Source organism: Propithecus coquereli, unplaced genomic scaffold (genome assembly GCF_000956105.1).
Source record: "Propithecus coquereli isolate 6110/MARCELLA unplaced genomic scaffold, Pcoq_1.0 Scaffold655, whole genome shotgun sequence".
NCBI lineage: Eukaryota > Metazoa > Chordata > Mammalia > Primates > Indriidae > Propithecus > Propithecus coquereli.
The window spans coordinates 475,562-491,009 of record NW_012152563.1 but is presented as its reverse complement, the minus strand read 5'-3'; the positions used below and the strand labels follow the sequence as shown (position 1 = coordinate 491,009).

General features: G+C 59.7%; 1 protein-coding gene across 1 annotated transcript in view; it reads right to left on the bottom strand.

The window, feature by feature from the left end:
- Nucleotides 1-9,824, bottom strand: part of ARNT2 (aryl-hydrocarbon receptor nuclear translocator 2) — a 141,703-nt gene extending 131,879 nt beyond the window's left edge. The window contains exons 1-2 of the mRNA XM_012660097.1: nt 9,665-9,824; nt 3,499-3,546 (exon numbers count right to left, since the gene is read on the bottom strand). Coding sequence (XP_012515551.1) covers nt 3,499-3,546; nt 9,665-9,777 — 161 coding nt within the window. The 5' untranslated portion in view covers nt 9,778-9,824. The remainder of the gene's footprint in view (nt 1-3,498; nt 3,547-9,664) is intronic.
- Nucleotides 9,825-15,448: the final 5,624 nt, after the last annotated feature.

Genomic DNA, 15,448 nt, shown 5'->3' with positions numbered 1-15,448 from the left:
ACCCAGTACCCTGCACCCTGCACCCTGCATCAGCACCCAGCACCCTGCACCCAGCACCAGCACCCTGCACTAGCACCCAGCACCCGGCGGCTCAGTGGGGGGCGCAGACCCCTCCTGTCTCCCCACTGCCTCCTCTCCCGTGACCGCAGCCCGCCTCTCCCACGCTGCCAACTGCCCGTTATCTGACCACAGCTTCCTACTTTTCCAGCCTTCCCAGACTCCCACGGTCGGAACTGTTCTTTGACCACATTCCCACTTCCAGCCTCCTCCATCTTCCTCTCGCACTGTCAACTCTCGTCCTCCCTGGTGTCCGGCCGCCCTGTGCAGCTGGACCCATAGCTTGGCCGCTCGACGACCCTCTCGTCAATACCTTAACCTACCCCGACCCTCGCTGCGCCTGCCTCATCCGCCAGCCCCGAGTCCGGGAAGAAACTGCGTCCTGCTGTATCCAACCCGCAGGGACCGCTGGGGGAGACTGCGCCTTCGTGCAGACAGGGGCCCCTCGCACTCACGGCCTGCGATTTGAAACGGGATGTAAGGTTTTCACAGCTCTGCCTTGCGTGAGCCTCCTCCGAACTCGACCGGGGCATCCCAAGCCTCCCTCTCCAGCTCAGCTGCGCACACGGCCCCACCTCCCGCTCGGCACGGGAGAAGCCACGAGAATTAGCCCCCATGACTCCCGCTCACCCACCGGCCTCACACTCAGCGACACCTGCGGCTCCTTCCCTCTGCCTCAGGGCAGACGGGTCCTCTCGGGGGTCTGGACCTGTCCCTCCCCTGCCCCCTCCCCAGCCGCCCTCCTGAATCCTCCGGATGCCCGGCTACCCTCACACTTCCCCTCCTCGCGTAGACGCACTCAGAGTCTTTCTGTCCTTAAAAAGCAGCCCCTTCCTGAGCCCCGAGTGACCCCCCGCTTTCTAGCCCGCATACAAACCGCTCGAAGCCTTGTCCCCCGGTCTCCACTTCCTCACCTCCCAGCCAGTGCTCAGCCCTCTACAATCGAGCTCCTGCCCCCAGGTCCCCGACACTTTGCGTGGGAGGAAGGAAACGTCCAATGTCAGCAGGGCCAGGTGCTGCACGTCACAGTCCCCAAAGACGCACGGGAGAGACGGGGGCGAGGGGGGAAGCAGGCCTGAGAGCATTTCTGGCCCTGGAAGGCGGGATCCTGGAGTGTGTGTGTGCAGGTGCACGCGTGTGTGCAGGTGCACGCGTGTGCACGTGTGCGCACGCCCGAGATCAGGCAGCAGGGGCAGCTTCACGCCTACTCCTTGGTTCCATCCGAGGCTGCCGTGACGGGCCTGGCCGTGACAAGGTAGGAACCACAAACTGGCTACGATTCAGCTGCTATGTGACTGTGACCATATCCCCCAAATAAAAAACTGAGACAGGAGGTCTCTTGATGGGCAGGACATTTGAATTTGGAGCCCCCTCAAGAAAAGCTGGGAAAGCTGACTGACAAACATCAGGGGTCGGAACTCCTGGCGCAGCCCCCCGCCTGGACTTTGAGTCAACGAACTCCCGGGCGCCGGCTCCCAGGCCCTACCTGGAGGGGTCTCTCTTGGCTGGTGGTAAGCAGAGAAGGGGGAGCGGCCCCAGGGCGTGTCCTGCAGCCCTGGAGGGGGACAGTCCCAAGCAAGCCCTCCGCCGCTCCCCTGGACAGCAGCTGCGGCCACTGCCAAGTGGGGGGCTGGGCGTGGACACAGGCGTCTCCCCAGCCCTGGGCAGCCAGAGGCACCCGCGGGCCATCCACGGTGGCCCGCTGCAGCCCTACTCTGAGCGTCAGGTGGGCTCCGGGGCCTGCACACTCCACCCTGTCAGTACCTGTGTGTCGGGGGCTCGTCACTCGCATGTTCGACTTGGAGGGGAAGAGACGCGGTCACAGAGCCCAGGTTTGAGCCTTGGCGAGGTAAAGCCTGACCCAACCGACAGGCTCGCGAGACAGTCGCGGAGTCTGGGGCTTCTGTTTCTTAGTGATCGGGCCTCCCGCGACGAGCTCCTTGTACCCCGCACGTGACTTCACCACCGACACCGCACCGACGTCGCTCTCATTTCCCTTCCTCTTCCTGTTCCCAGACCCAGGAAGGCCATTTCCTAGGCTAAGGTGCCATCTCAAGGGGACTCTGGCACAGAGGAGTCAAAGTCACTGTTTCCTCGCGCAGGGAGCCGTGTATGGCGAGAGCGAATGGGACGGGACATACGTGTCCTCGTCTCCCAGGCTGGCCGCATGTCAGGGGCAGAGCACTCCCCGCTGTCAAAACGTACCCCAAGAAATGGGTGGACGCCCAGGCTGGTTCTGTCTGCACGAGGGAAAACAACACAGACTTCTGGTGTTGACACTTATTGTGGTCGGAAACTCCAAAGTCGGTAACTGTCAAAACGTCTCTGTCTCCTCTCCCGTCTCCCCCAAAGCTGAAGGTGGAGGATGGGACGGAGGGAGGCGTTCTCGGGGAGGACGCACTAGGATGACAAGTCTCCTCCGACCTGGAGGCCCTGGCAATCCCCGGGCAGCGACGAGATGCACGTTCCTCTCGGCCCGGCGGGAAGGTGCGCTTCCTTCGCGACCACGGCGCGGCTGTAAAAGGAGCCGCGACCAAAACCAGCTGCTACGAGGAAGCGGACATGGCACTGAGGGCCCCGGGCTGGACACGGCCACTGTTCCCCTAAACACCGTTCCAAAGCCACGGAGGCTGTCGGTCCAGGCCGCGGACCACGGACACAGGAGAAAAGTGCCCGTCGCCTGTGGCCCGTTTTCAAGTGCAGCAGCCACCAAGGCCTAGGGGGGCTGGGGCTCGGCTGGCGGGAGGATGCCAGGGCAGGGGACAGGCTGGGGACAGATGGGAACTCTGCTAAGAAGGACGGAGTGATCTGTGCCTTCCGCTCAGCTCTGCCAAACTTCCTACCACACCTTAAACCAAGTGAACAACAATAGCAAGAGTGCAGGGCTGGGCCTGCCTTATCCTACACGTATGTAACATACGTGACACCCGACGTCCGTGATCTGGAGCCCTGTCTGCGAGGTCGTCTGCACTCGGGACACCCACGGAGCACAGCCAGTGGCGCCGCCACGTGGCCAGCGAGGGTCGCGGCTCTCAGCAGCTAAACCCAGGTCTGCACCCTGCCTGCAGGACGAGGCCACCCAGGGCTCTCGTACTTCTCTTTATTTTCCACGGTAGAGAAAAGGGATTTGCCCTGGTGGTTTTTCTCAACCGGAACCCCAGGGCTGTCTTCTAGAAAGGGGTCCATTCACACTGGCAGCCCCTGTTTCACTTAGAAAGCAGAGTTAAGAACTTGCTACTTAACTTCTGGTCACCCAGGCTGGGAGGCGGCAGGTCGCTAACGGCTGGCTGACACCCGGCCACAGAGCGAGGGACCAGTGAGAAGGTCAGAGTGCGGACAGCGGCTTTTTCAACGACGACAGACATTATACCCCGTGTAATTCCGTACGGTGACTGCCAGCTACTGGCTGCTTTGGATCTAAGGAAAATAAAACAAACTCACCTTGAAAATTTACTGGGGCCTTCACCGTCTTCGTCATCGAAGTCCATCCTGCAAAGTCGAGATCACAAGTGAGTACTGATGGAGGTAGAAGGTTCTAGCTGGTAGGGACGCGGCTGCCGGGACCAGGGAGCTTTATCCGGCCGGACTGCCATGGTCCAGCCATTGGCAGTGCTGCCGGCAAAACCTCCGCAGTCCCCAGACAGGCCCGAGACAGGAAGAGGCGAAGGGACAGCCCTGGGTGTGAGCACGCTGACCGCCTGGTTGGAGATGGCCGAGCATCGGCGAGACCCGCGGCATCCGCCCGCCCACCCCCACGCTGGCAGGCTCAGCTGCGGCGGCCGGCTCGGGCTGTGCCGGGAGGAGGGTGGCTTTTCTCATCTCCCCCCCGTCCTGGGGACACCTGCACCCTCCACATCACCCATTCCACACTGGGACTTCCTTTTTTTTCTCTTTCTCTATTTTATGGTATAGCAACAGACCACGAAAATTCGAGGGGTTGTGAAAACAGGAAGCTTTGAGGGTGACGCGGGGATCGCCAGGGAAAGAACACGCCGCGGGCTGTGCTGCTCGAGGACTCGGCTGGTCTTGGCGAGTTCAGACGAACAGGACACTTAAGGCCTTGTCCTATGAAGTCCAGGACGCAACACACAGGGTGTTGAGGGAGAAATAGTCGTTTGGGGCCTAAGCTACTCAAATCGCTCATCCGCTTGTCGAAACTCACCACATATAATCATTATTCAGACTCCCCCGTTACTGGTCCTCTCCACGGAAACATAAAACAAAAGTCATGATCGATACTTGTTTAACTACCAACCCGCACTCTTCCTAATGTCAGTCAGCATCATCCCTGAAGGTGACAGGGCAGAGGGGACACCTACTCGGTGCCAGCATGCCATGAGCCTTGGGGGGGCGCGAGGAGAACTGATGCAGACGCCCCGGCCTCCTGGGCACCCGGGCTGGGGGGGCTCCTGGGCAGAGTGTCGCGGAGCCCCCGCATGCCCACCGTGCTCTAGCGGCCTGGCGGACCGGGTACGGCACAGTCCCCGCGGAATCCGAGCGGGAGGGAGGCAGCCTGCCTGGGCCCCAGGACCCAGAAACGCCTTGTCTGGGGAGCTCACCGCAAGAGCGCCGTGTGTAGTAAAGACCCCAGCTACGGACGCTCACCCCCACCCCCAGGCTCTAAGGGCAGGGCCTCCGCGGCCCAGGGCTGACCGGGGAAGGGGCGGGACAGCCAGGCTAGCAGGAAGCAGCCAGCCGCCCAGGACGAGCCGTCCGTGCAGAAACCCACTCGAGAAGCCGCTACCGAGAAAACCCTGTTCTCCAGGCTTTGGGGTAACTTGAAGGGCCTGGGGAGGAGGCAGCTAAGGAAAGGAGTGTTTTCGTCTTAAAATTAGTATTTTTTTGTCTATTTTTGCTTTGTTTTATGGGCAGTGCGGCCACAGTTCCAATCTGGGCATCATTTTGTTCAGAATGACCCGATGGGGCCCCCCCAGGTTGGCGTCCCCCCCCAGGTTGGCGTCCCTGGCTGTCCGGAGCAAGGCTGCACTGAGTACGAGAGCACAGGGAGTGGGGTGGGTGGGGGAGCAAAGGAAGGTGCCCGCTGGGAGACCACACACCCACAGGAAGGACAGCCGCGGGCCCTGCAACGCAGCTGGGAGACCAGGCTCCGGGCGGCTGCGGGGCTGCCTAGTTGTGGGCACGTGGGAGCTGAAGGCGGCCTTTCTAAATAAAGCAAAGCCGCCGGCGTCGGCGTAATCGCTAAGCCATCCCCTCACCTTTCCCCAAAACCACACCTGGGCGGAATCTGGTTCGCCCGGCGTTCCGCGGAGCCACACCGCCACCCAGTGTTCGTCCTGGGGGAGCGCGACTTTGCCGTCCCCGCGGAGGTGACTGAGCAGCTCGTGCAAAACATTTCAGTGCTAAGAAAAAGCAGCACCGTAAAAATTCCAAAACACTCACGCGGCATTTAGCAGCCCGCAGGTGGGGGAGAGGGGGCAGTTAAAGCTCCTCTTGCTCCGGTTGGTTTGAGCGTGACCCCCAGGTTCCTGCAAACGGCATCTGCTCCTCATCACTCCTTCCTCAGCCTACATGACCTCTGGGGCGTAACCCCCCTCCTGACCACCCGGGACAGGGACTCCGGGGACAGGGCCCGGGGCCTCAGTGCTACACGGGGCGAGTCCTGGGCAGACCAGGACGGTTGGTTGCGTGGTTTTCTTCCCACCCCCGTTCTTTCCCCGGCCCGCCATGGAGCAGGCAAAGGGGGTCTGGGCCCTGTGCGAAGGGGTCCCGCTCTGGCCGGGGCATGAAGAGGGGTGGCCCCGCTCTGGCCACCAAGGGAACTTGGGAACCGGGATCTGTCGGGGAAAAATCAGGGCCCAGAAACTGCCCTGCACCTGTGCGTGAGTGCGACCGCACGTCTGCCGCGAGGATCTAGCGGCTCAGAAGAGCACGCGCTGGGCGTGACCCCAGGAGACGAATCAGGGCACGAACTTTTCCTATTCTCAGATAACTCAACAGACCCCAAAATGGTCTCACCGGCCCATCAGCAGCAGAGAACAATGCGACTCCCGAGGACACGAGGGGCTTTCAGAGCCGCACTGGCCGAGACCCCGCAGTGGTCTCGTTCGCCACTCCAAGTCCTGCCTTTAAAGAGGACGACCCTACGCCTGCCTCTTCCTTCTGCTGTAAAAAAGTCTCCGTGGATCATCCTTTGTTTTACGTCTTCCAGGCGTCTCTATTGTACTGCAGCATCTGGCGGATAAAAGAGATCCAAATGCGACTTTTGGGTCCTGCTGTGTTCACTTTGGAGACCTCGGCACAGGGGGCGACAACACGGAGTCTTGCGAAGGTGGCGGGACCCGCGCTTGGCCTCGCCCTCCTGTCGACGAGCCCGAGTGCTGCCGCGGCACGAAGCCGCGACGACGGGCATTTCCGAGCTGCGCTTAGTGAGGAGAGAGGGGTGTGAGCTCCCTGCCAGCCGTGACTGTGCGGTCACAAGCCACCTTCGAATCCGAGTCACCCAACGGGACTCACGCTCTCGGGAGAAAGCAGGAAAGGGCCGGTCCGGGGCCAGCCCGAGGCTTCCGCCGACGCGGCTGCTCGAAGCTGCTTTTCCTTCGAGCCTGGGCCGGCGGGGAGGACACAGCGATGCCGGCGCGTGCGTGCTCACCGGGAGAAGCCTCTGCTTCGGGAAACACGCCCCTAACGTGACCACCCTGCAGCAGCTCACGGGGTCGCGTGAGAGGGAGAGCTGGGCCAGCGGCTGTGTGATTGGAAAGCAGTTTTCCCGCAGTGACGCTCAAGCGGAGCCCAGCACTGGACTCCACGGCAGAGGGAAGGGACATCCCCTGCCAGCCACCTCCAGCCTCCGACCCCACAAGGGCAGCTTCAGGGGCGGGCACGGACCCTAATTAATGGCCGCTGCTTCCCCCTTAACCGAGTTAGCCCGGAGGAGCCCCCATCCTCACCACCCTGCCGCACAGCTGAGGGCGGTTACTGCAAACTGCAGCTCAGGTGACCGGCTTCAGCTCCTTCCTCCGGCACACGTGGAATCGCTTCAGAAAGAGTCTGGGACTTGAACCTTCACCTCGCGTCCCAGCTGCTGGGAGAGCTCGCGGCTCGCCAAGACGGGGGCGGCGGGGGGGTGGGGCGGAGCTCGGCTGGGGGGTCCGCAGTGCCAGGCCAGGCGGGCGGCCAGGAGGATCCAGGACCCGCGAGGCATCGGTTCTACTTGGCTTTGGAACAGCAGGGTGGGAAGGGCAGTCGTCCTGGGAATTTGGGACACTTCCCTCCGGAAGAGTCGGGTCAGAGCGGGAAGACCTAGGCAAGGAACCGGGTGGGAGGAAGGTCCTTGCCTGGCCATTCCCCTCTCCCGCCACCCGTTCCCTGTCTCCTTCCTTGTCCCTCTGTCCCTGTGTCTCTCCTACCGTGTCCCAGGGGGAGCAGGAGGCGGGAGGACACCGTGCCAGGGACAGGGAGAGCGGCAGTGAGTGCACCATGGCACAGGGGCGGGCCCTGCCGTGGGGTTACCTGCGTTCTGCAGATCTGACCTCCACCACGGCTCCCTTGCACTTAGCTAAGAGTTTGGGCTGTGGTCAAACGAAGTCAGCAAAACACGGAAAACCGTCAGGTGCAAGAATTACTATGGAAACAGCCCTGTAAAAACGGAGGTTTCTTTGCTTAGTCGCAGGATAAATCCTGAAGTCTCTGAGGCTTAGCAAACGGAACTGCCGCCTGCTCACCCCTTCCGAGGCGGCACCTGGGACCCCAAGAATGAGGACCTCGGAGGACAAGCAGCCCAGAGAGGTCAAGCGCGTGGCGCGCCCTCGCGCTCGCCCCTGGGTGACGTGTCAGCAGCTGCCGCTCGTCCCCTCCCCCTCTCGTTTCTTTCCTGGGCTCTGAGTGGACCTCGAGGCCAGGCTGCCTCAGCCTGCGCAGGGCCACGTTGCCTCCCATGCCAGGCCGCGTGCGTGACCCCGAGGGAAAGGGCAGGGAGCAGGTCCCCAGCCAAGCCACCAGGGGTCTGACGCAGGGAGGGTCAGGCACACGGCACCCCAGGAGGGAGCAGTCTCGGCTCCCCTGGGTCAGGCCCTGTGGGGGCCGGGGGGAAACTCCCCGGCACAGAGGGGCTCCTGGTCCTGCAGATTCCGGGCTGGGCCTGAGCGTCTCTGCCTGACCTTGGCCCCGACTAGCCCACCGCCCATCGCAGAGTCCTGTGCTGGCCTCGTCTGGGAAAGGACTTGGGCAGGCGGTGGGGCTTGTTCCCAGGGAATGCGAGTTACAGTGCATCAGCATCTAAAGTAATTTTAAAAGGCCTGGAATTCTTAAAAATCAGTTGATATATGGACACCATGTATCTTCTTTTAGCAACCCGGGCTCCTCCGCGGAGCTTAGCACCCAGCTGGCAAGAGCGGCCAGCTGCAGTAGGCGCTGTGTCTGCAGCAGGCCCAAAGGCGAGCGCCCCTCCTCACAGTCATCCGAGGAGCTGAGCCCCAAGACCAACCGCGCCCGTGACGGCTCTGCTGGTCCCTCTGTGAAGACGGTGGCAGCTGGAGACCCGGCTGCGTCAGCTCCCAGAGAGCGAGTGAGTGCGCTGGGTCCGGGTCACCACTGAGCTCACTCGGCCTTTTTACCCTCTTACCAGTCACAAAAGTCTCAGGTCCTCCTTCAGAGACAAGCTGCACACACAGCAGTCTCTGTTTCACGGCCTGAAATTACAGCGCTGGGTGTGCTCGTCCATCCAGCCCCCGACACGACCTGTGTGCCCCCCCCGCCCTCTTAATCACACCGGGCCACTTAACAACCGGCCCAGCCATGCGCCTGGGCTGTGAGAGGTGCCTCCTGCTGCGACTGGACAGTGATTCCCGAAGGGCCACGTGTTATCAGGAATTGCATCAAAGCACAAACTGATTCCGCTTCATGGGAAACCTTGTCTGTCAAATATTTCATTGAAAATAAAGTGGATTCAGTGGGTGAGGGGCTGGGTGATACATGGAGTCTGAAAATGCCCCTTGGGTGTTCCTGGCAGGATTTTGGTTGGTTGGTTGGTTGGTTCTTCCGTTCTATGCACAGCTACAAACGTTGCCCATCGTGAGCAGGTACGAGTTTTGGTTCTGCCTGGTCAAGAGATGGGCTTTCTGGGCCCGTCAGAACCAGCGTGGGCAGCAGCACTTGCTGTGGAACCAGTTCTGCTAGCAGAGCGGCCACGGCACGAGCTGCCAGGCCTTCGGGTGTCGGGCGTCAGCCACCACTTTTGAAAGGAATTCCCGCCCACCACCTACACCGCGTGAAGGGCGGGTGGCACCAGGGTGGGCCCTCTGCAGACCACAGGGCCTGCGGCTCCGCTCGGCCGTGCTGCGGATCTGGCCGGACCTTCAGGGTTGGGGTGGCCTCCGCCCTGCAGACGCCCCGCCAGGCCCAGCAGGATCACAAAGCACATTCTCACCACAAGGACAAGCAAACAGAAGTCCCCAGCTGGGTGCCGAGGCCCAAAAGCACTTAGAAGCAAATCATGTGCATATTTAGGAATCTTGCGAAATCCAAACAGGATGCAAACTGCTGAGCTTTTACTCCACAGGACGGGGAGAAACAGTGTTTTCCTCACAGGTCAAGGGCAGTTGCTCAACGTTTAACAAGCCCGGTTCCCGGAAACGCCGAGGTTGCTTACCCGGAACGCCGCTTTCCTCCACGGGCGGGCACGGCCCCTGCCATCCTCACCTGTCCTGCGGCCGCCATGGGGGCGACGGGCAATGTCACCGATCCAGGTATGTCTGAAGCCATTTCTGGAATTCAGTAAAGACGAGAGGTTTTGTCAATGGCAGCGAAACCCAGTAACAAGCAAACAAAGCCGCCATGCATGCGGTACTGGGAGAAGAGCCCAGGGACCTGGTCCCACAGGCCGCTCTGTCCATCACCAGCTGTGCGGCTCAGGTGAGTCCTCTCTCTCTCCCTGGGCTCTGCCTCTCTCCTCTGAAAGGGTGTCTTTGGGCACTGCTCCCATATTTACTGCTGGAAACAGTGGTTTAAAAGAATTAGCGCATCTTAGCAGCTTTCGAAAGGGACTCCTATCTCCTGGCCACCTGGGAGCAGGTATGAGGTCCAGGAACCCAGGCAGCGTGGCCAAAGCCTGGGAGCCGCCGCTGCCGCCAGATACTGGTGCCCCAGATGGGACAAGTTCAAGGGCAGCCCTGCTGACGTTCTGCCCCGGCCTGAGCCTCGTGTTCGAGCAGAAGGGCTAGACCCCACCCTCACTCTGGACCCGGAACCCCTACGTGTCGGAGCTCGGCCCTTCTGTTCACGGCGAGGGCAGCGAGGTCTGGGGGCATCGAAAGCATCACCTCAGGCTGCGCCACGCCAGGCGGAGGCGTCCTGGCTCTCTGTAGCCAGGCCTTTCCAGGAATAAATGTTAATTTAAAAAAACAAGAAGGCCTGGCACTAGGCGAGAATACCTTTCCTGCACATCGTGGCCAAGATACATCATTTCTTATATGCCAGACACTTTTGGAAGCTTGTTAAGGCCACATTAAGCATCCCTGATTTCAAAGAAACCACACTGTTAAAAAGTTTCTTCTTCCCATTTTCTGGAGGGTTCTGAAACTCAGGCACCCTTTACTCCCCCGGCACGAAAACTATCCAAGTGGCCTCTCTGATGCTGTGTATTGTTCTTGGGAAGGACTTCCACGGCGTCAGCTTCTCTTAGCCCGGCCTTACCTGGGGCGGAAGGGAAGCAACAGTCTAAAAGACATGTTTCAAACAGACAGTTCAGGAAAACACGGGACCGTATTTGTTGGTGGAGAAGGGAGCCCCGTGATACTGACGGGGCAAGCTCGGGGTGGGTGCCAGCTCTGCTTCCTTCCCGCAGAAACCAGGGCGTCCTGCGGCCGCTGACGGACAGGCACGTCCAAAAACAGCGTGTTCAATAAACACACTCAAAGGTCAACGTGAACTATTCAACTCAAAGCTCTTGAAGAAGGATTTTACAATACTGATAAACAAAACCTTAATGTAGCCACTCTATGTCCACAAAACGTTGAGAATGATTACAGTTTTGTTTTTTAAAACCCATGTACACATTGAAAAGTATTCCAGGAAAAAAAAAATCCCTTTCTTAAAGTAATTCTCTCCCCTTTAGACAATTACCGTACACTGGCTTTGCGACAGCTAGACAGCCTTAACAGCGATGACCTGGCAACCTTAGCACCAGCCTGCTTCTGACAAGGAATTTCTATTTTTTCTGAAATGGAGGCTGAAACACATTAAGTCCAAAAACTCAAGGGCAGAATTGCTGTTTGAGCAAACACAAGCGAAAACAAAAGTCACCACTTCCTAAAGCAAGTACCACAGAACGGCAGCCCTTTAATTCTCCAAGAAAAATGGTTCCCTGCTCAAAGAAGGTAGGAAAAAGCTTCCCACTAACCCTCTTTCTTGGAGATGCCAACGTCCATTAAAACATACTGAGAAGTCCTACCTACAGAAAGCAGTATGTTTAACTTCGATTAACCCAGCGTATCATAAACGTCTCTGACTGCGGAGAGTTTTGAAATGCATTACCTGTCCGGCTAATTCCGTGCAACACTAGTTTCAGTACTTGAAAGCCAACTTCCTCACTCCCATCTTTGGGTTAAGGAGATTTCAGGCTGGAAGAGCTCTTAGCTGGCATCGGCAAGCCTAGAAAGGCCAATCCCTCCCCTGTTCCAACTACCCTAATTTTATTTTGGGAAAACAAAAATGCCAATAGGTTTGTAACACACCTGCAGAAAGCGAAGCTCCCCAAGCCCCGGCTGGCGGGCAAAGGCGGAGGACCACGGCGGATCCAGCCCTTCCCTCAGACAGAGGAGGGGGCGAAGCAAAGAGATGGGGTGACCCGCACCAGCCCACAGCTGGCCTTCGTCACCTCTTATTTCATGTCCAGTTCCTCCGTCACGCCCTGTTTCCTGGCAGAGCTTCCAGAGCAACACTCAGTCACAGGGACCACGAAGGCTCTGGGGCTTTGTCGTCGCAACGTCTGGTTTAGAGTCAAAGCTCAAACACTTCCTAGCTCTAGGGGCGACTGAGCTACTCTGCGTCAAAATCAATAAAATATTCCTAAGAGATGCCTCGAGGGATCGTTTCAAAAATGAAGGACGATGTCTGTGAAGAGCCTAACGCGGTGCCTGGGAAAAGGGAGCATCCCGGCGACAGCGTTACCATGGTTACGCAGATGGTGAGCAAACCGGCTTCCTCCTCAAATTTCGCCGGGAGGAGCAGCCGGCTCGAGACAGACGTTCTCCGCGATGTCCAGGAACCTGCTCCTGCGCTGATGTTTTAAAGCACATCTAAGGGACGGTGTCTCATTGTATCAAATCTGTTTTGGTAACTGGATTAGTGTTTGGGATGGTAAATAAACCAAGTGTAAGGTGCGTCGACAAGGCTAAGGTGCACTTTAAAACTTAAATGTTTTCTCTCATGTGGGTTTTTAGGAGCCACCCTTAATAAATACAAACAAAAGCAAAAAAAAAAAAAAACAGGTCTCCCCCTCTGTATTCTGTGCCTATATCCACCGACGGGATCAGCCCTCAGCCTTCCTCGGAGAAGTGACTACCTGCTTCCCGGATCCGGCGACTCTGCCCTGTGACTCGAGCACAAGTGAGCAAAAGCTCCTGGATGTCCACCCGGGGAGGGCGGCTGGAGGGAGGGCCCTGGCCAGGTCGGAGGGGAGAATCCCACCGGCCGGGCCGGGGTCACGTGGAGCAGAGAAGGCTGACCTTTAGACGAAGACCAGCCCGCAGCGTGTTGTTTGCTCTGGGGATGCTAAATCTCACTCTGAAAGGAAGAAGAGCAGAACCCGCTCACCGCAGTGTATGGAGAGGAAGTCACACCCGACACCTACAGGGCGACCACGTGGCCACGTGGCAGTGTGCGCTCAACTGAAAACACACACACCCACAGACGCTAACCGAACTTACGATCCTTTTCTCACGGTAAGGAATTAAGTCACGTCTATGATTTTGTTTTCTGTTCTAGATCCCTGGAGTCCAAGCAAGGTGACAATGGCCCCCCGGTTCCGAGGCAGCCCCACTGCTAACACGCTCCCTGGTCCTGCTGCCGCAGGGACGAAGGGGCCTGAGACCGGGTCCCTTCCCGGGCCGACCCCGCACTGCCTCCCCCAGAGTCCTGCCGTCAACCGCGGGGGCCCGTCCCAGGGAGGAGGCGCGGGCCAGGCTGAGTCCGGGGCTGGGGCCTCCCCTCCACCGGCCTGACCTCCCGCCTCCGTCCCGTCCCCACCCTTCTTCCCCCAGGGGGTCCCCCCCCACTCGCTCACACATATGCACACACACACATCAACACACTGCACACATGCCACACACACCCCACACACCTTATTCACACAAATACACCGTACACACACCACTCACATACATCACACACACTGCTCAGACCACGCACACATGCACACACCACTCATACACACTACTCTCTCGTACACACACGCACACACACACACACAGAGACACATGCACACACACACAGACATACACACGCACACACACGCACACATGCACACACCACTCATACACACTACTCTCTCGCACACACCCACGCATACACACACACAGACACACGCACACACACAGACACGCACACGCACACACACATGCAGACATGCACACACGCACACACACGCACACACACAGAGACACACGCACACACACAGACATACACACACGCACACACACGCACACACGCACACACCACTCATACACACTACTCTCTCGCACACACCCACGCATACAGACACATGCACACACACACACACACACGCAGACATGCACACACACGCACACACACACGCACACACAGACACACGCACACACACACATACACACACGCACACACACGCACACACGCACACACCACTCATACACACTACTCTCGCACACACCCACGCATACACACACACAGACACACGCACACACGCACAGACACGCACACGCACACACACGCAGACACGCACACACACGCACAGACATACACACACACACAGAGCCCACCCTGGACCCGACGGGCGCAGCACCCCCTTGCCGACAACACGCCTCCACCTCGCTGAGCGCGTCACCTGAGCGGGGCAGTGAGCACCTGCGCTTGTCACAGCCCGGGGGCCGCACAGCCCATGCGTGCTTCGGAGCGCAGGCTCAGGCCGGCGTGGGAGCCCGGAAATCCTGAACGAGTCACTGTCCCCTCCACTCCAGCTCCCACAGTGGCCCGCGCCAGCCCGGCCAGGAGCTCCTCTGACAGGAGGGGAGGACGGGACCCTCGCCTCGGTTTCCCGTGCGGCGCAGGGTCTGCCGCGTGTGGAAAGAACAGGTGCCCAGCGCAGCACGGAAACCCGGGCACATTCTATGACAACACTGGTATTTTGTATCAAGACTCACAGCAATCTTAAAAACAGACGTGGAATTTTCCAGGGCTTGGAACTGTGGCAAAGCAGCCTGCTCCCCTCGTGGAGCGGAGCCACCAAGAGCGGCCTCCCCATGCCGTCTCCTCGCCTCCCACCCTCCCTTCAACCTTCTCTCGGCCGGCTCCGTCCCCGTCACCCTCTGGCAGCTGCCACCCTCACAGGGACCACGCTCGCTCGTGCGGCAGTCGCCCTCCGCCTGCGACGCTCTCCGGGGACGTGTGGCTCCCCTGCCCCTCCTCAAGCAGTCGCACCTGCCTCTGCCCACGCCCCTCCTCCCAGGCCGCCTCCTCTTCCTCCTCTCCCAGCCCTCAGGGCACCCTGCGCAGCCCCCTCCCCTCCACCTGTGTGTCCCAGGTGGCCTCGCTCCGGCCCTCGCAGCAATGCCGCGGCTCAGACCCACCCTCCCGTCCTGCTGCGCCTGCCCCAGAGCCCCCGGGCTCCTGCGTCTTGCCCGTCTTGTTCATTCCCTGCCCGGAAGCCACACTGGACAAGGCCAGCTCCTGCTTCCGACCCCCTAATGGCTTCTCCTTGCCCTTGGCACAAACACGAGGCCCCTGCCACGGTCAACCGGCTCCTGGATGGGCGGGCCACTGCCCACCTCCCCACCCAGCTCTCTGGCTCTGGCCACCCTGCTCCACTAGTTCCTTGAGCACGAAACGTCCCCTCCCACCCCGGGGCCTTTGCACATGTTATGTCCTCTGGCCAGAAACCTCTCTTCCCCGTCGTCACCTAGTTATCGCCTCACGGTCATTTAGGTGCCGCCCAAACATCACTTCTCAAGGAGGCCTGAGTCCCACCAAGCCCTGCCCTGTCCTGTCTGGGTCTGGCCCCCGCGACTCGCTCCTGCTGTACCTGCGCTTCCCCTGCCAGCGAGCGAAGGTCACGGCGGTCCAGGTGGGAGACGGAGGGCCTGAGTCACGGAGCCACAAGGAGGGTGCTCAGGAGGAAAGAGATGATGTCACTGCCTCAGAATAGTGTGCCAGCGTCAGAACCCAAAAAGGGAACATTCTAAAA